This window comes from Pelophylax lessonae, assembly GCF_965119305.1.
Source record: "Pelophylax lessonae genome assembly, chromosome: 6".
Taxonomy (NCBI): Eukaryota; Metazoa; Chordata; class Amphibia; order Anura; family Ranidae; genus Pelophylax; species Pelophylax lessonae.
In genome coordinates, this window is record NC_138773.1 from 95,969,707 (window position 1) to 95,990,876 (window position 21,170).

Below are 21,170 nucleotides of genomic sequence, written 5' to 3' on the forward strand. Positions count from 1 at the left end.
TGATGGTGGTTAAATGCAAGCTGTGTATAGTTGAGCTATCTAATATATTTTTTAGGAAGGATCTTTTTCAAAAAAACACATTTGGATTCTATGCTGCCAAAATGAAAGAGAAAAGTATGTGTTTTGTGCTGCCTCATCTGAACCTGGCCAGTGCACTGTTTACTGTGAGCTCTGTATGTACCCTAGAAAAGCAGGCATGAACTCTGACATGAAATTGAGGAGTAAAGTCTGTGTTTCGAGTACATTTTGCTTAGGCTGACACAGAGTTTGCACCTGTCCTCCATCTAAAATTATATATCCACCCCACACCTGTGTTCACTGTCCACACAATGAGCTTGGTAGAGGTATTTCGGTGTAATAACATAGAAATAGTTTATTATAGCTTTAAATTAGATGTAATAATAATAGTGACCTACCTGCAGAAAAGGGCATGAATGCATCTTGTTTTACAAATTTCCCTTTAGCATCCAAAAAGTGATTTGGGTTAAACCTATAAGGCGTTTCCCACTGAGTCTTGTCATATAAAACAGATGTGAGGAAAGGAATGACTTCTGTACCCTACAAGGAGAAGCACATTATACAATACTTAAAGCAGAACTCTAAGAAGATATACAACATACAAGTGATGGCAGTTCACTATTTACTAATAGATAATTAACTGTATTTTTACTTTCAAAGATTTTTATTAAGTTTTAACAAAACAAAATCCATCAACAGATAACAGCATTTAGCCATATAAATTGGTAGGTAACTTACAGAAAGCTTCACCTTACAAGTTATGACCTGTGGAGTGAAAAATGTCAGCCATAAACAACAATGCAGGTAAAGAGGCTCCTATGGAGGAAGAGCAACGTGAGTAAAAGTAGAACATCATGCAGTCGGGGGGGACCCCCCTGACCCCCAGGCAACCCCAATGGGATCACAATCAATTAACTGTATTTTTAATGCAAGTTGTGCCAGTTCCTGAATTCAATTAGGATTCAATTCTCTTGCAGTCCTTGTACTACAGAGCTCAAAGTTGCATAAGAAGAAGCAGGAGCACAAATGTATGTGCCAGAAAGGGGCATGCTGAAAGAAAAAGAAAGCAGTAAAAGGCTCCTTTCACACGGTCCGATCTGTCGGCAGACTCCGTGCTGCTCAGCGGGGGATCGATACATTGATCCCCGCTGAGAAGGCAGGTGACAGCTCCCTCTCCGCTCTGTGTGCAGAGAGGGAGGTGTCAGAGCCCCGCTGCTCTCTATGGGGAATCGAATGAGAGTGGACCGCCTGTCCGCTCTCATCCGATCCCATCCGATCCCCTGAACGGATGGAAAATAGGGTTTCCATCCATCCGGATTTCACGGACAGGATCAGATGCGGATGGCAGCAGGTGTGGGCGGACATGTCTCCGCTGACATCCGCTGCCCCATAGGGATGCATGGAGGATCCGATCAGATCCGCCTAAAAAACTGACAGGCGGATCTGATCGGATCGTTCGTGTGAAAGGACCCTAACAAAGATAACCTCATCACTGTGCTGCTTCTCTTTCACTGTTCAGTCATAGGCTGGGGCCAGAGGAAGTGGGTTGAATGATATTGGTCGTCAATCCAACTAGAAACTGAGTACAGCTACTGGCAGAAAAGAAATACTGCAGAGGACAGCTCCAAATTGAAGAAGCCAAGTAAATTTTTTTTATGTTTGAATTTGCTATACATCTTTTACTGGAATTCTGTTTTAATATAAATCTGGGTTTGGAGGAATTAATATTAGTTACATAACTACCAAAGTAGAGCCCAAAGTATAATGAGAACAGTTTCTGTACATAGTTTAAACGGGTTTCATAGTAATAATTGTACTGGTGGTGGGTAGAGTCTGTACACAATAGAATAAACATTCACACATGGGTAGGGTAGGTGGCACTGGCAGATGGCACTGGTGGGCACTGGTAGGTGGCACTGGGGGCCCAAATAATTAATTTCCTCTTCGGGACCAAATGTTAGTTGTCCATGTTAAAAATTCTGTATATAGCCCTACAGAACAGAGCCCTAGTGCACAGTCTGTTTGTGCTTTTCAGATAAGAAACCGGAAACGTTATTAAGGGAAAAGACATAGAACACATGCAGTGTAGGTTTTCAATAGTTATTGATTTACAATAAACTTAGTAATAGTATTTATGTTATCAATTATGTTAGAATAAAAGCAACCACTTCTAACTATATGCAACATGTTTAATGTACGAGAAATCTGATCTATTGTTCTGTGAGAAGCTGAGAACATCTAATCTATTCAGTTAGAAGTTGAGAATATGGCTTAAACCAGTTTTAACTAGATATTTAACTATATGTATAACTGGAAGACAAAGAGACATTGGAGTTAGATTTAGTACTGAGGAAAAGAAGTCTATTTTATTATTTGTAAAACATCTTTAAACCAAGTAAATTCCTTTACTACTATACTTTTAAGTTGTCTGAAATTATTGCATTACATCAGCATATCTGAAGGTACAAAAAAGACAAGCTCCAAAACAGGGAATATGTATATCCTAGATGGATAGTCAGCACTGATGGGCACTGATAGGCAGCAATGATGAGCATTGATGAGCACTGATATGCGGCACTGATAGGCGGTATTGATATGCACTGATTGGTGGCACTGATAGGCAGCACTGATCAGGGAGGCCCTTTATGGTTTCTTGCACCGGGGCCTTGAAGGTTCTAGTTATGTCGCTGAGTTGAAGGCAAACTGAACCAGTAATAAGTCTCTGTGGTGTGTGATTCCTGAGTGAAATTAAAGTGACCAACAATTAACCTCCCTGGCGGTATGATTATGTCAGGAATTATATACCAAAAGCGGTACAATTTTTTTTCATGGAAATTTGGCGTTATGTATTATAGGCCTAAAATTCTTAGTAATTACTGACTTAAACCTGACCAAAACAAGAGTCTAGTAGACATCCCAGATGTGATAAATTTGAAACACAAACGCATGAATTATAATCGAATCAATAATATAATTTTATTATATAATATATAATATATATAATAAAATTATATTATTGATTAGATTATAATTCATGCGTTATATATTATATATATATATATGTGTGTGTGTGTGTGTGTATATATATATATATATATATACACACACACACACATATATATATATATATATATATATATAATTAAAATCGAATCAATAATATAATTTTATATATATATATATATATATATATATATATATATATATATATATATACGTGTGTATATAGGTATATGTATATATATATATACTGTATATGTGTGTGTGCATATATATATATATATATATACATATATACACATATATACATATATATATATGCATATATATATATGTATATATAATATAAAATGTGTTATGTGTTTGTGTTTTGTGCAACGTTTTTTGAATTTCCCTCCCTAGTTCCGCTCCCATGCAGCATTGCTGCTGCAGGGAACGGAACTAGGAAGTCTTCACACCGACGGAGGACGGAGGAGCGGCGGGACTCTCGGCTGGCGGTCACAGCAATGAGAGATCATCGCTGGATCGCCAGGAGAAGGTAAGAGACATCGCTGCGCTCTCTGCACATCCACCCCGAGCGTGACTCGGGGATACCGATCCTGCACTAAAAAATCCACCCCGAGTCACGCTCGGGATTACCGCCAGGGGGGTTAAGTATGCTATTCCTCTAGTATTCTGTATGGTTAGTCAAGCCCTATGGCTTAACCCACTGACTGCATATGCCTCTTTCTAAAGTGAATTGACTGCTATTCAAGATGGAATCAGTGATGTCTAGATTTGGGACTAATCTCTTAGGCTAGTCATCTAGGCCCAGAACAAAGTCTTTCTTTGGTCACCTAAATCCAAGTCTGCTCCTCCCTAGGAGCAGCAAAATTCCTTTCGCTCAAATTTGCCCAGTAGGCGTTATTACAGGAATTATCGCAAATTTGGACAGAGGAGGCTCAGGATCAGTGGGGCCTGTGCAGTAAGGAAGTCACTGGAATTTTATTTCCACTCCTTCAACTCCCCTAATTCCCATTATGGTTCTTTAACGCTTTAAGCAAATGTTACCAAATCTTGTTCCAACAATAAGTCATCGATCCAGTGTTCTTAGTCGAAAAGCAGATTTAGGCAGGAAATTGAATGAAGAATCAAAATCCAAAGATGAAGTACACCCAAGAGTTTTTCTTTAGGTCCATTCAACAACCTTTGGCCTTTCCACATCCTCAAGACATTTTTCCAAAACATTGCTTCCAGTAGTGGCTATCTTGCAGAAGCAAGGGCAGCATGTTCCATAGCTGGACAACAGCCTTTTTTTGGCTCAACATCCTCCAGGTCCTGGCAAATTCTGATTCAGATTCAGGTCAAATTTGGATGGATCATCATTATAATAGTGACATTTTGCACACTCAGGAGAATACTGTAGAGTTGCCCTCATAGAAGGTGACAGTATTAGGTTCTCACTTGGGGAAAGTCCTAGCTCTATCCCATCTGTTCATATCCCATGGTCTCAAATGATTGAGAAGTAGTCTGCAGTAAGTCCTGATGACGTCAATGCTGACGAAACATGTTGAGCTGGACCGTACGTCACCCCGTCACTTCCGATAGAGTGGTTCCGCACTTTGGAATGCATCCATACGCGGACATCCGGTCCGCACGCTAACCAGCGGCTTGCACCCTCAAACTTATACTGTGAGTGGATATTTACTTTTGTTAAATATAATTGAAATTACTATACTATGGTCGGTCTATTTTCCTTTATGTGGGGCACCGTGTGAGGCACCCCAGAAACATTGGGAAGGGTTTGAGTGCAGTCAGTTGAACTCACTGGAAGATTAAGAACATTATAATCCGACCTTCTAAGGTAATGGAAGATTTGCTTCCTACTCCATAGAAGATGACCCCACATATCAGACAAATTCCGTTGGTGGTGGCTAAAGATAGTTAATCTTTTCAGCTTTTATCATCTTCCTGGCATACTAATCATCACAATCTATTTACTTTCTTGGTATTCACCTCAGCGACCTCCTAGCTCAAGGTCAAAGACATATGCCAATGGAGGATGAAGTGGCTAACAACAGGGGATGCAGTGATTCCCAAGCGTTAAAGTTGTTTGGGCAACAAAGTCTAGGAGGCGTCAGTTATGCTCCTAACAGATGGTAATGGTAATCAACTATCTTCATTACAAGAAGGAATACAATATTATTAAACTTTTGTCAAAGGTATCTCCCATTCAGGTTTGCCAACAGTAGAACCTGTCTCATATCTTCGTTCTTTGTGTTCTCGCTTCCCAGAACTTCCTGTCAGACACTGTAAGATACAAAGTCTTGGATGTCAATGTGTCCCTAGACAAACAAGCAGTTCAATGAATCTCAACCTGACAGTGACCTCTATGATTATGAATGGAAGTTATTCCTGCAACAAGGAGCTTCCCAGAAGTTGAAACAGTGGATCTACGAACATCTAGTTGGGTCAGCAGGTTAGCCTATATAGGCACCAGACCCAGTGGTCTCCAAGCTACTCATCAGCATCCGTAGTCGTCCAGCTGTGATGAGGGCAATAATATCCTGGTGGCCTTGCAGGCCACAGTGTCCTCAAGTACAGTCTTTGGCCCAATAACCTCCTGTTCTCCCTCCTGAGATCTCAGACCTTACACTGTGGTGCCAAGTGTATCCAAATTAAGCCAAGTTAGATCTAGCCGCTGAGAGGCCAAGTATAGAAGGCTCATCTAGGGGTCTCCCCTTTCAGTATTCGGAAGCCAGGGCACCTGCTAAAAACTATAGGTATGCTAGAACATGGGAAACCTTGCAGAATTTAGGGATGGAATCCTCTGCTCCCTACTGTAAAGATTAAGATGTCTGCAAGTAAGCCGAGATAAGGGATTAAGTGGTAATCCAGTCTTGGTCAGGTCCTCACTTCCTGAGATCCAAGGACCACCCCACATCTTGGCAATTCTGAAAGCCCTGTACAGATCATTCTTTCCCCTTCGAACTTGCAGTTTAACTAGTGTTGGGAAGATTGTCCCACTTCTTCATTGTTCTGAGCAAGACTGCCTCAATATTTTACATACACTAAAGCAGTATTTCCTTCTCCTATCACGTCTGGGAGAAGGATTTCAAATATCCAAGCGTAAACTACCTTATTGCTACCATTATCAAACAAAATAGCTCTAGTTTCTTCTTCTCCAGCACCATACAAAGGTCTGCATCCTTGCATTTGGAACAGGACATCGGCCTTCCAGCATGTCAAAACTGAAATGTCTAAGTCACAACAAGCTTAGGTAGTGGACTCGATGTGGAAGAAATACATGGAAGTGGCCCTTCTCTAGAAGGTCAGACAGTGGCCTCATTAGGCCTGGCAGTATCAGAAGAAGACTTTCACTGTCCATTAGGATGATGGAATCATCTCAGGTCAAAGTAGCCTAGGGGGCTTATAGGGCAAAGATAAATCCATAAATCTAGTGCAGAGCCCACTTTATCAAATGGGTGGCGTGCTCATGGGAAGACCTCATAGGTTCAGAATTATTTTTACAGGATACCAACTAGGTTCAAATACTAAAAAACATTTTTAGCCTATTACAAAGGTAATCGAGCAACATTGGAAACAGGGGCGTTGACTTCAGTTCTAAATGAGTCTAAGGATATGTTACATGTTGAAAATCCATCTGGCTCAACTAAAAAAAAAAAAAAAAAACAGTAAAGAAAACTGTTGATTAAACACCTCAGCATATCCCTCCCTTATGGGTTTTGTTAGCGTGCTGCATCCTATACGTGTATGCTGTTATGCTTGTGTCAGGAAAACTGAAAATGTAAAGGGGAGGCAACTCCTTTATATAGTATAACCAGTCTTGATTGGACGAGGGGTGGAGCCTATACCCATACCTGTATGCTGTCATGCTTATGCATCAGGAAAGGAAAATTACCATCAGGTAAGTATAACATTTTCCATTTTCTTGTAAGTGGCTTTAACCACTTAAAGACCAGAGGTTTTACCCCCTTAATGACCAGGCCATTTTTTGCAATTTGGCACTGCGTGACTTTAACTGGTAATTGCACAGTCATGCAATGCTGTACCCAAACAAAATTCATGTCCTTTTTTCCCACAAATAAAGCTTTCTTTTGGTGATATTTGATCACTTCTGCGGTTTTTATTTTTTGTGATGTAAACGAAAAAAGACCAAAAATGTTGAGAAAAATTACGTTTTCTACTTTTTCTTATTAAAAATATCCAATAAACTCAATTTTTGTCATACATTTAGGCCGAAATGTATTTAGCTACATGTCTTTGATTAAAAAAAATCTCAATAAACCTTTATTTACTGATTTGCGCAAAAGTTATAACGTCTAAAAACTATGGTGTACATACTGGAATTTTACCTTCTGACTGCCTATCTCATTTCTTGATGTGCTAAAATGGCAGGGCAGTACAAAACTCCCCCAAATTACCCCTTTTTAGAAAGTAGGCACCCCAGGGAATTTCCTGAGAGGCATGTTGAGCCCATTGAATATTTAATTTTTTTGTAACAGTTGTTTGAAATATGACAAATAAAAAAATATATTTTTTTTTTACACAAAGTTGTCATTGAAATGATATATTGCTCATGCATGCCATGGGTATATGTGGAATTACACCCCAAAATGCATTGTGCTGCTTCTTCTGAGTATGGGGATACCCACTTTTTGGCAGTCTAGCCACGTACAGGACCCCGAAAATCAATCACCACCTTCAGGCTCTCTAAATTGTTCATTTCACTCCTCACTACCTATCACAGTTTTGGAGACAATGAAATGCTAAGATAGTACAAAACCCCCCTAAATTACCCCTTTTCAGAAAGTAGACACCCTAAGCTATTTGCTGAGAGACATGGTGAGTATTTTGCATATCTCGCTTTCTTGCACAAAGTTTTGAAAATTGAAAAAAGAAAAAAAAAATGCCTTTCCTTTCTTGATTTTCCAAAACAAATGAAAACTGCAAAATACTCACCATGCCTCTTAGCGAATAGTTTAGGGTGTCTACTTTCTGAAAAGGGGAAAAAAAGGGTCATATGAGGGAGGGGGGGGGTTGTTATCTTGATATTTCAGGGCCTCCGAAACTGTGATAGGTAGTGAGGAAGTAAAATGAGCAATTGTTTTCAGGGTCCTGTACACAACTAGGCTCACAAAAAGTCTCACACATGTGGTATCCCTGTACTCAGGAGAAGCAGCACAATGTACTTTGGGGTATAATTCCACATATACCTGTCAGGAAGGCTCCCTGTGCACACTAAAGTGCTGTCATGAATCTGCCACCTAAGGGTTAACCTAGCTCAGACTAATTTCATTAATTGGCAATAGGCTGCCTTATTTAAGCACCTCAGAAGCACAGTGTCTTTGCTGTCTGATCTGAAGCTTCTCCTGTGTTCCTGAACCTGAAACCTGTTGTATCCAGTTTGATTCCTGTTTGACCTCCTGGCTTGTCCCTCACCTCGCTTGTCTGCTGCCCGCCCTGACCTCGGCTTGTTTGTGACCACTCTTTTGCCTTATCCTTGTCTGTTTATCTGCCACCAGATCCGGACCTGTTCACCTCCTGGCAGGGCAACCCCGAGGACCGCGACCTGGTGCTATACACGCAGCAAAATCCAACCTCACCATCTGAGGCTCTGGTGAAGACCGGTTGGCACTTAGATTCCGCACCTCGGGTTAGCCTGCGTCTACTGCCTGGGTGACACGTCTGTGCTCCATCCCTCGGTGAGCTAGAGGCTACCCTCTGCACGTCAGGCTCACCTCCAGAGTCCTGACAGTATCAGACAGCCATGTCGCAGCCTGCAAGAGGGGCCTCACCATTGGATGAGATCTGCCAGCATCTCACAACTTTATCTCAAGCCGTAAAGACACTTCAGGAGGGCTACATGCATCTGGAGGAACGGATGCTTTCTGCACCTAGGAACCCCCCTGTGATGACAGATTCTTCTTCCTCGGTACCAGCAGATCCTACTCCAGGTCCCACAGTAGTGATGTTGCCACCTGAACCCCGGGTCCCTACACCCGAAAAGTTCTCAGGGGACAGAGGCAAGTTCAGGGCGTTTCGCAACGCATGTGAATTATATTTCTCTCTGCAACCTCGGACTTTTTCCTTGGAGGCTACCAAAGTGGGCTTTGTCATCTCCCTGCTCCTGGATGAACCACAGTCTTGGGCTCATCGGCTTATTGAAGAGCGCAGTCCTCATCTAAAGTACTTATTGTCTTTCTTCAGTGCCATGGCTCAGCTGTATGACGACCCTCAGCGAACCTCCACCGCTGAAGCTGCTCTGCATGCGCTTCAGCAGGGTCAAAGAGATGTGGAAGACTATATAACAGACTTTAGCCGTTGGAGTTCCGACACCCAGTGGAATGACGCTGCATTACGGTATCAGTTTCGTTTAGGTCTCTCTGAAGGGCTGAAGGATGAGCTAGCCCGGGTTGGGGTTCCTGACACCCTAGAGACTCTAATAAATCTGGCTATCCAGATAGACCGCCGGCTCAGGGAACGCCGTGCATAACGTTCCACCCAGCAGCCTCGTCCAGCCTGGATGAAGCCGCGGTTCGCGGCCCCGGTAAACGTCCCTTCCTTTAATCCGATTCCTACCAGCTCTGCTCCTGCAAACCTTGCTACGGATGTCCCGGAACCCATGCAGCTTGGGGTTAAGAGACCTGCCCTGTCTACTGAAGAAAGGCATCGCCGGCGACAGAACAATCTCTGCCTGTACTGTGGAGAAGCCGGTCACTACGTGCGCTCCTGCCCTGCGAAGCTACGTAAGTGCCTTTCCATCTCCCCATCCAGTGGTCCAGCATCCGCTTCCAGTGCTTCTCACCTAGCCTTCCCTGTCTCGTTTCAGCTTCCAGGAGGTAGCATATCAGTAACCGCGATTATTGACTCCGGAGCATGTAGTTGCTTTATCGACCTGTCATTCGCTGTTCAACGGGGTATTCCACTTCAACCCAAGACCCAAGGACTTACCATCTTCCTGGCTGATGGTTCCCACATCAGTTCCGGACCTGTAACCCAGGAGACTCCTCCTCTCCTCATGATCTCCTCTTGTGACCATAAGGAACTAATAAGCCTAGACGCTATTGCGTCCCCCTTGTTTCCAGTCATCTTGGGGCTACCTTGGTTGAAGGCACACAACCCCCAAATCGACTGGACCTCTGGAGTCCTCAAGTTCCCGTCTACCTACTGCTTGAATTCCTGCCTGCCTGACTCTCTCAGCTCCTCCAGAACCTTGCTGTGCCTAGAATCTGATCCAGATTTATGCTCTGTTGTGCCTGAGGCTTATCATAATTTTCTGGACGTTTTCAGCAAACGTGGGGCTGAGACCCTTCCCCCTCATCGTCCTTATGACTGCCCTATAGAGCTGCTTCCAGGGGCCGAGATTCCGTTTGGTCGTATCTACCCACTATCCGAACGGGAGTTGGAGGTTCTTAAGGAATACGTGGACGAAAGCTTAAAGAAGGGTTTAATCCGTCCATCTACTTCACCAGCAGGAGCAGGAATCTTTTTTGTAGAAAAAAAAGGATCACTCTCTCCGTCCTTGTGTGGATTACCGAGAGTTGAATAAAGTCACGGTCAAAAACCGATATCCTCTCCCCTTGGTTCCAGAACTCTTTCAGAGATTAAGGTCTGCTGTCTTGTTTACCAAATTAGACTTACGTAGGGCCTACAATTTGGTTCGTATCCACGAAGGGGACGAGTGGAAAACGGCGTTCCGTACCAGGTTTGGGCATTTCGAGTACCTGGTGATGCCCTTCGGTCTCTGCAACGCCCCGGCTACATTCCAGCATTTTGTAAACGACATCTTCAGAGACTGGCTTGACACCTTCGTAATTGTCTATTTAGACAATATTTTAATCTTTTCTGCATCTCTGGACCAGCATCGGGAGCACGTCAGGAACGTTCTCGGCCGCCTCCGCCAACATGGACTCTATGCTAAGGCCGAGAAATGTGAATTTGAACAGCAAAGCATCCAGTTCTTGGGCCTGATCATATCCACCGAAGGAGTTAGGATGGATCCTCAAAAAGTTTCAGCTATCCTGGATTGGCCGGCTCCATCTGACAAAAAGGGGGTGCAGCGCTTTGTTGGATTTGCAAATTTTTACAGGAGATTCATTAAGGGGTTCTCTACCATCATCTTCCCTATCACACAGCTTACCAAGCAGAACATTCGCTTCCATTGGTCCCCTGAAGCCCAGACTGCCTTCTCAGTCCTAAAAAAGCTGTTTACTACTGCTCCCATCCTGAGACACCCTGATCCCACCTTACCTTACCTCCTTGAGGTAGATGCCTCAGAAGTGGCTGTAGGGGCTGTTATCTCCCAAAGACAGGGAGTTAAAGACTTGGTACACCCTGTAGCCTTCTTTTCCCGCAAACTCTCTCCAGCGGAGAGAAACTATGATGTGGGCGATCGTGAACTTTTGGCCATCAAGGTGGCACTCGAGGAGTGGCGATATTTACTCGAAGGGGCAGCACATCCCATCCTTATCTTCACCGACCACAAGAACCTTGAATACTTGAGATCTGCTAAACGGCTGAGACCACGCCAGGCACGGTGGGCTCTGTTCTTTTCAAGGTTCGCGTTTCATATTACTTACCGACCTGGTTCCAAGAACGTCAAACCGGACGCACTCTCCCGCATGTTCGATGACCCGAAGGAAATTCCTGTACCTGACACCATCCTGTCTGAAGGTAACTTTCTTCTTCCATTAACTAATCTGATGGCTCATATTAAACAGGCTTCTGTGAGTATTCCCTGTCTTCCTGAAATTTCTCTGGTACCTAAGGACGGTTTGCTATGGTTTGGGGACAAGATCTTCGTTCCAGAAGATGTCCGAATGTCGGTTCTGGGTTCTTGTCATGACCATCCCTTGGCAGGTCACTTTGGAGTCCGTAAGACCCTTGACTTGCTGCAGCGTACATTCTGGTGGCCTGACCTGGAAAAAAGTTGTAGGGACTACGTGTCTTCCTGTGCTGTGTGTTCCCGAAGCAAGCCCGCGAGAAGTAAGTCATGGGGTCTCCTTAGACCACTTCCAGTTCCTGATAGACCGTGGAGGATGATCGCCATGGATTTTATTGTGGAACTTCCTCCTTCTAAGGGATGCTCTGCCATTTTTGTTGTTGTGGATAGATTGTCTAAAATGGCCCATTTTTTGCCCCTCAGGGGTACTCCCTCTGCCAAGGAAACCGCAGAAGTCTTCATAAAAGAGATTGTTAGGCTTCACGGGGTACCTGCAAATATTGTCTCTGACAGAGGGGTGCAGTTCACCTCACGCTTCTGGAAAGCATTATGCAGTCTGTTGAAGATTGAATTATCCTTGTCTTCTGCTTACCACCCACAGACTAATGGGCAGACTGAGAGGACCAACCAGACCTTGGAACAGTACATTCGGTGTTTTACCACCTTTGTTCAAGATGATTGGGTGGCCTTGCTGCCATTCGCAGAGTTTGCCTATAATAATGCTAAACATTCTGTTACTGGACAATCTCCATTCTTCTCAAACTACGGCTTCCACCCATCCTTCTTGCCCGATATCCCGTCTGACTCTGGAGTCCCTGCAGTACAGGACACTATTAATTTCTTTGCTCGCAACAGCAAATTACTGCAAGAAGCCATACTTAAGGCACAAACGGCATCTAAGAAGATCTTTGATAGAAGAAGAAGGGGAGAATTAATTCTTCAACCAGGTGACCAGGTTTGGTTGTCCACAACTAACCTCCGTTTAGCCTGTCCATCTAAAAAATTGGCTCCCAGGTTTATTGGACCCTTTCCGGTCAAGAGGAAACTTAATGAAGTTTCCTATGAGTTATCTTTACCCAATTCACTCCGCATTCACCCAGTATTTCATGTCTCCTTGTTAAAGCCTGCAGTTCCCAATACCTTCCCTGGTAGGAGTTCAGAGCCACCCGAACCTGTAATCGTTGATGGAGATGTGGAATATGAAGTAGAAGCTATTGTGGACTGCCGGAAGAGAGGAAACCTGTTACAGTACCTTGTCAAGTGGAAGGGTTATGGTCCAGAAGAAAACTCTTGGGAGCCTGAACGAAACATCCACGCTATGGAACTTATCCAGGCTTTCTTTCGCAGTCACCCACAAAAGAGAAACCTATTGGGCACCCGGAGGTTGCCCTTAAGGGGGGGGCAATGTCAGGAAGGCTCCCTGTGCACACTAAAGTGCTGTCATGAATCTGCCACCTAAGGGTTAACCTAGCTCAGACTAATTTCATTAATTGGCAATAGGCTGCCTTATTTAAGCACCTCAGAAGCACAGTGTCTTTGCTGTCTGATCTGAAGCTTCTCCTGTGTTCCTGAACCTGAAACCTGTTGTATCCAGTTTGATTCCTGTTTGACCTCCTGGCTTGTCCCTCACCTCGCTTGTCTGCTGCCCGCCCTGACCTCGGCTTGTTTGTGACCACTCTTTTGCCTTATCCTTGTCTGTTTATCTGCCACCAGATCCGGACCTGTTCACCTCCTGGCAGGGCAACCCCGAGGACCGCGACCTGGTGCTATACACGCAGCAAAATCCAACCTCACCATCTGAGGCTCTGGTGAAGACCGGTTGACACTTAGATTCCGCACCTCGGGTTAGCCTGCGTCTACTGCCTGGGTGACACGTCTGTGCTCCATCCCTCGGTGAGCTAGAGGCTACCCTCTGCACGTCAGGCTCACCTCCAGAGTCCTGACAATACCCATGGCATATGTGAGTAATATATCATTGACAACTTTGTATAACAAAAATTTTTTTAATTTTCCCGAAACTTGTGGCAAAATATAAAATATTCCATGGACTCAACATGCCTCTCAGAAAATAGCTTGGGGTGTCTACTTTACAAAAAGTGTTAATTTGGGGAGTGTTTGAACTGTGCTGGCATTTTATGCCCAATATTAGAAGCTTATGCCACACATCACCCACTCTTCTAACCACTTGGAGACCAAGCCTTTTCTGACACTTTTTGTTTACATGCAAAAATTATTATTTTTTTACTAGAAAATTACTTTGAACCCCCAAACATTATATATATTTTTAAAGCAGAGGCCCTACAGAGTAAAATGGTGGGTGTTGCAATTTTTTTTTGCCACATGGTATTTGCGCAGAGATTATTTCAAACATGATTTTTTGGAAAAATAAACACTTTTTTAAAATTTAATGTACAAATACACTATACAAAAACAAAAGCTGCACAGGCATGAATAGTTACTATATAGTGAAGAAAGTATATTATAATAAAATGTTGTATTGTATAATATAATATTAAGTGAATAACTTATATATAATCCAAACAATTAAAAAAGATGAATATAATATATTATAATATAAAAGTCCAAAATAAGTGAAGGATTTGGATTCCAACCAAAACTAAATGAATATGTGAAGTAAAAAGTGAATTTCCACCACCGACAATGTGTATCCACCACCACACGGAAAACCTGCTTATCAGAAGGAGAGACCCTAAAAGGTTCAAGCACACCAGGAGTAAGCAGATATTCTGATTGAAAATGGACCTCTCCGCTGTTGCTCTTATGAATAAGCAGCTTGGCGCACCGGATGTGGATCTCCGAAAAATACAATAGAAAGCACCATAGTGTAAAATAGTATGGGTACATTTATTAAAAAGGTATGGTTGCATTTACAGCAAATATAAAGCATCAGACATAGATATAAGCTGACCGGCTAAACGCTACGCCCGTCCTTTCGGGATCTCTGATCCGACGCGTTTCGTCACAAATGACGTCGTCCTGGGGTATGGGGTACAAATGCACTATATATTGCCCAATTGTTTGGTAAAATATAAAATATGATCTTATGCCGAGTACATAGATGGCAAACATGACATTTTTCAAAATTGCGCACGCCCGTGCTGCGGTGGCAAACTATGTACATCTTAAAAAGCCTTTAACCACTTTAGCACTGCTCACATTGCTGCTACTGCAGCAATGTGGCTCGTTGTCATCCAGCGACGTAGAGCTACGTGGCTGGATCCCGCCCCTTGTGGGCGGCGCGCGCGCGCCGCCGGAGGCTCTTCCCCGATCGTCGGGGAATCTAGTTTGGAGATCCGCCCGCTTGTGTAAATAGAGCGGGCGGATCTCCTCAGTGACAAGGAGTGACAGATTGAAGTGTTCAGCATAGCTGAACATGCGATCTGTCCTTGTGTCACTCAGTCACCCCCCCCCCACACGTTAGTAAGCACCAGGCATACATTAACCCCTCCCTCTCCAATAAAATTAACCCCTTCCCTGCCAGTGTCATTTTTACAGTAACAGTGCATATATATAGCACTGATTACTGCAGTAATGTCACTGGTACCCCCAAAAGTGTAAAAAATGTCAGTCAAGGGTCCGATCTGTCCACCGCAATGTCGCAGTCCCGCAAAAAAAATCGCAGATCGCCGCCATTACGCGTTAAAAAAAAAACACCAAAAATGACAGAAATCTTTCCCTTAGTTAGTAAACGCAATAACTTTTGCGCAAACCAATCAAAATACGCTTATTGTGATTTTTTTTTACCAAACATATGTAGCAGAAAACAAATTGGCCAAAAATTTAAAAAAATGTTGATTTTTACATTTTTTTGGGGGGAATTTCATATAGAATTATTTTAAAAATATTGTTATTTTTTCAAAATAAACGCTCTTTAAATTTTTTAAAAGTAAAAATCGCACAGGTGATCAAACACCACCAAAAGCAAGCTCTGTTTGTGGGAAAAAAGGACGTAAATTTTGTTTGGGTACGGCGTCGCACGACCGCGCAATTGTCAGTTAAAGTCGCACAGCGCCGAATCGCAAAAAGTGGCCTGGATGTAAGACAGCAAAATCCTCCGGTGGTAAAGTGGTTAAAAGCATTTACAGGTTACCACTTTGGATTTACAGAGGAGGTTTACTGCAAGAATTACTGCCATCAATCTGATGTTAGTGGCGATACCTCACATGCATGGTGCAATTGCTGTTTACATATGAGACCGATGCTTGCGTTCGCTTTTGCGCGCAAACATGGGGGTACAGGGGTGCTTAATTTTTTTTATTAATATTATTATTTATTTTGCTTTTTTATTTTATTTTGATACCTTCCCTCTCATTTTTTTAAAATCATTTTTATTATTATCACAGGGAATTAAAATATCCCCTATAACAGCAATAAGTAGTGACAGGTACTTTTTTTTTAAACAATTGGGGTCTTTTAGATTCTAGATCTCTCCTCTGACCTTAAAGCATATGACCACACCAGGTTTGGTGTGATAAAATGCTTTCCCAATCTCCCAATGACGCTGTTTATATCTGGCGAAACTGAAGCCATGAAATGCTCGTGGCTTCTGGTATCTTAGGCCATAGAGATGATTGGAGCCTTTCTGTTCTCCAATCAGCTCTATAGTCAGCTGATGGAATCACCGGCTGCAGTCTCAGGTTATCAGGTGGGATGGGAGAGCTCAAGAAAACCTTGGAAGTTGTCGGAAGGGGGGGGGTCCCCTCCCACTTCTTGTAAAAGCAGTCTAGCGGCTAATTAGCCTCTAGGATTGCTTTTACATGAAAGCCGACCACTGGCTTTAAAAAACTATACCAAAAAGATGCCTAAATCTGCAGGTCTCATCCTGGTATGACCACTCAAAGTCCAGTGATGTACCAGTACATTGCTGATCCTTGTTGAGCAAATATTGTAAGGTTCTTTTTTTATTTCATGCAGCCTGTGGGCTGAATGAAAAAAGAGAACCTAAGAGATTCCTCCATTCACATCGATCGATGTGGATGAGGAAATCTCTGCCAGAAAATGTGTGGTATGCCCACCATTAGACCTCCCAGCATCCACCCACTTCTAATGATGGGCATACATGCAATGTCCTTTTTTTTTTCATGGGCTGAAGGAAAAGTAAGAACACAACAGATTCCTCCATTCGCATCGATCGCTGTGGATGAAGAAATCTTTGCCAAGAAAAGTGTTAAAAAATATATGGCGAAGCATAAGGGAGATCAGCCCTCTGTGTCCACCCCTTCTCTTGCTCTTTTTTTTTTTACTGCGGTGGATTGAAAAACATATACAGTGCTTTGAAAAAGTATTCAAACCCCTTGGGATTTTCCATATTTTGTCATGTTACAACCAAAAACATACATGTATTTTATTGGGATTTTATGTGATAGACTAATACAAAGTGGCACATAATTGTGAAGTGGAAGGAAAATGATAAATGTTTTTAAAAAATGTTTATAAATAAATATCTGAAAAGTTTGGTGTGCATTCCTATTCAGCTCCCCTGAGTCAATAATTTGTAGAACTTTCTTTCGCTGCAATTACAGCTGCAAGTCTTTTTGGTTATGTCTCTACCAGCTTTACACATCTAGAGAGTGAAATTTCTGCCCATTCTTCTTTGCAAAATAGCTCAAGCTCTGTCAGATTAAGTGGAGAGCATCTGTGAACAGCAATTTTTTAAGTCTTGCCACAGATTCTCAATTAGATTTAAGTCAGGACTTTGATTTGGCCATTCTAACACACGAATATGCTTTGATCTAAACCATTCAATTGTAGCTAGCTGTATGCTGGAAGGTAAACCTCTGCCCTAGTCTCAAGTCTTTTGCAGACTCTAACAAGTTTTCTTCTAAGATTGCCCTGTATTTGGCTCCATCCATCTTCCCGTCAACTCTAATCAGCTTCCCTGTCCCTGCTGAAGAAAAGCATTCCCACAACATGATGCTGCCACCACCATGTTTCCCAGTGGGGATTGTGTGTTTTGGGAGATGTGCAGTGTTAGTTTTCTGCCACACATAGCGTTTTGCTTTTAGGCCCAAGAGTTCCATTTTGGTCTCATCTGACCAGAGCACCTTCAAATAATTCTAACCATTCTACATTATGAAGAATATATTGAGACAGCATAACAGGTGAGAAATCAGCTCCAGGCAGGCCCCAGGATGATTACAATTACGTCCGGCAAGCCAATTGCAGACAATGTTCCCAAGCAGAAACAACACCAATAATGTAAAACCTCTTACGAGTTGCTTCTGCCTAGGGGCAGAGCTACATATTCCAGTCATCGGGTTACCCAGGTGTTTTAATGGCCGCCATATTTGAATTCCACTTCAATGCTGAATATATCATTTAAAATATGTAAGTACATTACTTTTTAATAAACGCAACTCGTAAAAGGTTTTACACTATTGGTGTTTTCCTGCTTGGGAACATTTTCTGAAATTGGCCAGCTGGACATAAGAGGATTGTAATCATCCTGGGGCCTGCCTGGAGCTGATTTCTCTGTTTCCCATCTGTGTTAAAGAGTTGGAGATAACATCATAAGCCTATGTGACTTTCCAGAATAGAGGGTCCAGGCTATTTGGTAAGATTCCATCTTTATTGGTGGTGGTGGTGATTTTACTCGGTGGAGGTTTTGCATCTTATCCTAAAAGTGCAGAAGTTTCTTCACATGGTATAATCTCACTTGAATTTTTAGGGTCTATGAAAAAGACTGTTTACATTTGGACTTTCATTATGTACTCAAGCTCATTTATGTGCTTTAGTGCAACACTTCCATTATATATATATATATATATATATATATATATATATATATATATATATATATATACCATTATATATATATATATATATATATATATATATTTTTTTTTTTTTTTTTTTTTTTCTTATAGTGATAATATCTCACTTTAGTGGTGCTGCTTCATTTCATACATTTACATTTTTATTTTTAATGTTTGTCCTTTATCACGAGCGCAATATTTATTTGTTTTTCATACGTGGGTTACCAGATTTGTAACATGGGTGGAATTTGGGCTCCATGTATTTGCAAGTAGTTTATTCTTCTGAGCCCATACACAAGGTCAATAATAAAAGGTGTCACTCTATCATAACTGTGCTAAACCCAATTTGTTCATTCTAAATTATGAAGAATCTTATCAGACAGCTTAACATGGTCATTTGGCTTCATAATGGTCTTAGCATCTGAACAGAACTTGAATTTCTGGTAGTGATATTCTACTAGAACTGCTCAGCTAGCATGTAGTTTAACTGCTATCAGCCATGAAAAACTAAAATTATATTTTTTAAGTGGCAATTACCTTTTGCTGTACAGATCCACAGTATATTCTTAGAATTTGTTTGTTAGTTTGAATCTGTTCATTTTATGTACAGTATGATTCTACTGACAAATGAGGAGGAGTTTTCTGAGCTCACCTTTGGGATGCAGTAACCTCGGAAATACACATCATTTGGAGTTGTGTGTGGCAAATTCAAAGGAACGATATTAGCAAACCTCTGAACTTCATGTATTACTGCTTCAGTATAAGGCATATTCCTGCGATCATCAACTTTAGGCATCTGACCTTGTTTAATATGTGTCCGGATTTCCTCTTGTACCTTTTCTAGAAAATAACAGTAAATAAATTACATAAAAATGGCCATAATATGTGAACATAATCATAATCAATTGCAGCTTACCAGTCCTTAGATGTAGTGACTGAATTGTTTTCTTTTTTTTTTTTTTTACTTTAACCTGGTGATTCTACCAGTAACACACTTTATGTCCTTGGGCGAAAACACTTACTGACTCTTCTGTGTCTGGACAACATTAGAAAGGACTAAGTTCACAGTTGTGCATGATATGCACAGAAATGTGCTGTTCTTCTGCAGACATATGAGTGTGCCATTAGCTCTTAATGGCACCCCCACGCATCAGCAACTATTGTGTGTTTTTGCATGCAAATCAGATGGTGTTTTGGTACGGCACAATATTACAAAAGGGTCAGGGACTTCTTCTCAAAATTATTGGGCTAGACTACACACCATGTGCGAGAACATATGTAAACTGCACCAATGCATCAATAGATGTGTACCAAGGCTAAAAACCCCCGCCCCTTTCTCATTCTTCATAACATATAAGAGTGTGTAGTCCTTAGAGAAAACTAAGAACAATTTAACTGATAACAGTCAGCACACAAAAACTGATAATATGAACATGTAGTGAATTTATCCAATCTGTGCAATAAAACATTTTGTAACAAGAAAAACATTTTAATCAGATTTTTTAATCTGTGAAAAATAATACCAATACTAATAATACTAATAATACTGAGGGGCTGTTTTTTTGCACAAGAAACAGTCTAGGAAAGTTGAAAGGAGCTTCTCTAACTTTCAAGAGCTATTTGAAGTCTATTGCACCCTGACAAAGCACCAAAAGGTTCCTTAAAGTGACCCTGTCAGCCCTTCTCTAAAATGATATACCCTGTAGTTACTATATACCTTTTTTGGTGACCCATGTAAAGAAAATTCTGCCACTTCACTGCTTCACAGCCACTGTATTTCACATTCCCCAGTGTATGGAATACCTGCTCTCAAGCTTCACAATGTAGTTGTTTATCACCACAGGATGTATGAGTTCGGGTGAGAGAAAGTACAATATACAGCAGGGGAAATAGGTATTTATGCCATCAGTCGAATACTTGCAGCAGCTAAGGGGGAGTAAAGCACTGATGCTTCATGAGATGGGCTTCTGAAAAAATAAGTATATTGCCTCTTCTTTTAGTAGGCATGCTTTTGGATACAAATGATCCTATACGGACAGGGTCGTTTTAATTTTGCATTCCCCATTAATTCCAATACAATTTGCCAAAATGTCAAATTTTGAAAAATCTCCTTTTTTGGCCAAATTTTGGCTGATAGGAAAACTCGAAAAATTAATTTCGCTCATGCCTAGTACAGACAACAAATTATGCTGATTACGTTTTTGAGATTTGGTCATTTGCATTCAAACTTTAGAAAATAAGATAGTTCTGCTTATAAAAATATTGGGGATGAATGAAATCGAGAGTTTTAAGTTCCCTAAAAATTCAGAAAAAATGTTATAATTTTTGTAAAATATATTGGAAACAATAGAGAAAGCAAAATTTAAGGTGTTTTTTGGCGGTTTCAAATGGTGCAATGGTTTCTAAATTTCTTGTGGAGATTATGGAAGTCCTCATTATTTTACAGAGGACAAGTAATGATCAAATACACAAAAATAGATAAAAACACACAATTGAATAACCTAAACTTCTTCCACTTCTGTGAAGCTCATTCATGCAGGAAACACTGCCATTCATGACCATAGAGGTTACTGTCAGGTTGAGATCATGATAACCTTATTTGTTGTAGATCCATTGAACTGTTTGTTGACATCCAAGGCTTTGTATCTAAC

At 41.6% G+C, this 21,170-nt stretch overlaps 1 protein-coding gene across 1 annotated transcript in view; it reads right to left on the reverse strand.

Annotated features, from left to right (window-relative positions):
* LOC309558636 (uncharacterized protein) overlaps window positions 1-21,170 on the reverse strand; it is a 526,969-nt gene that overhangs the window by 122,670 nt on the left and 383,129 nt on the right. Inside the window, exons 7-8 of the mRNA XM_082261702.1 lie at window positions 19,172-19,359; window positions 417-558 (exon numbers count right to left, since the gene is read on the reverse strand). Of these exons, the coding sequence (XP_082117828.1) occupies window positions 417-558; window positions 19,172-19,359 (330 nt within the window). The remainder of the gene's footprint in view (window positions 1-416; window positions 559-19,171; window positions 19,360-21,170) is intronic.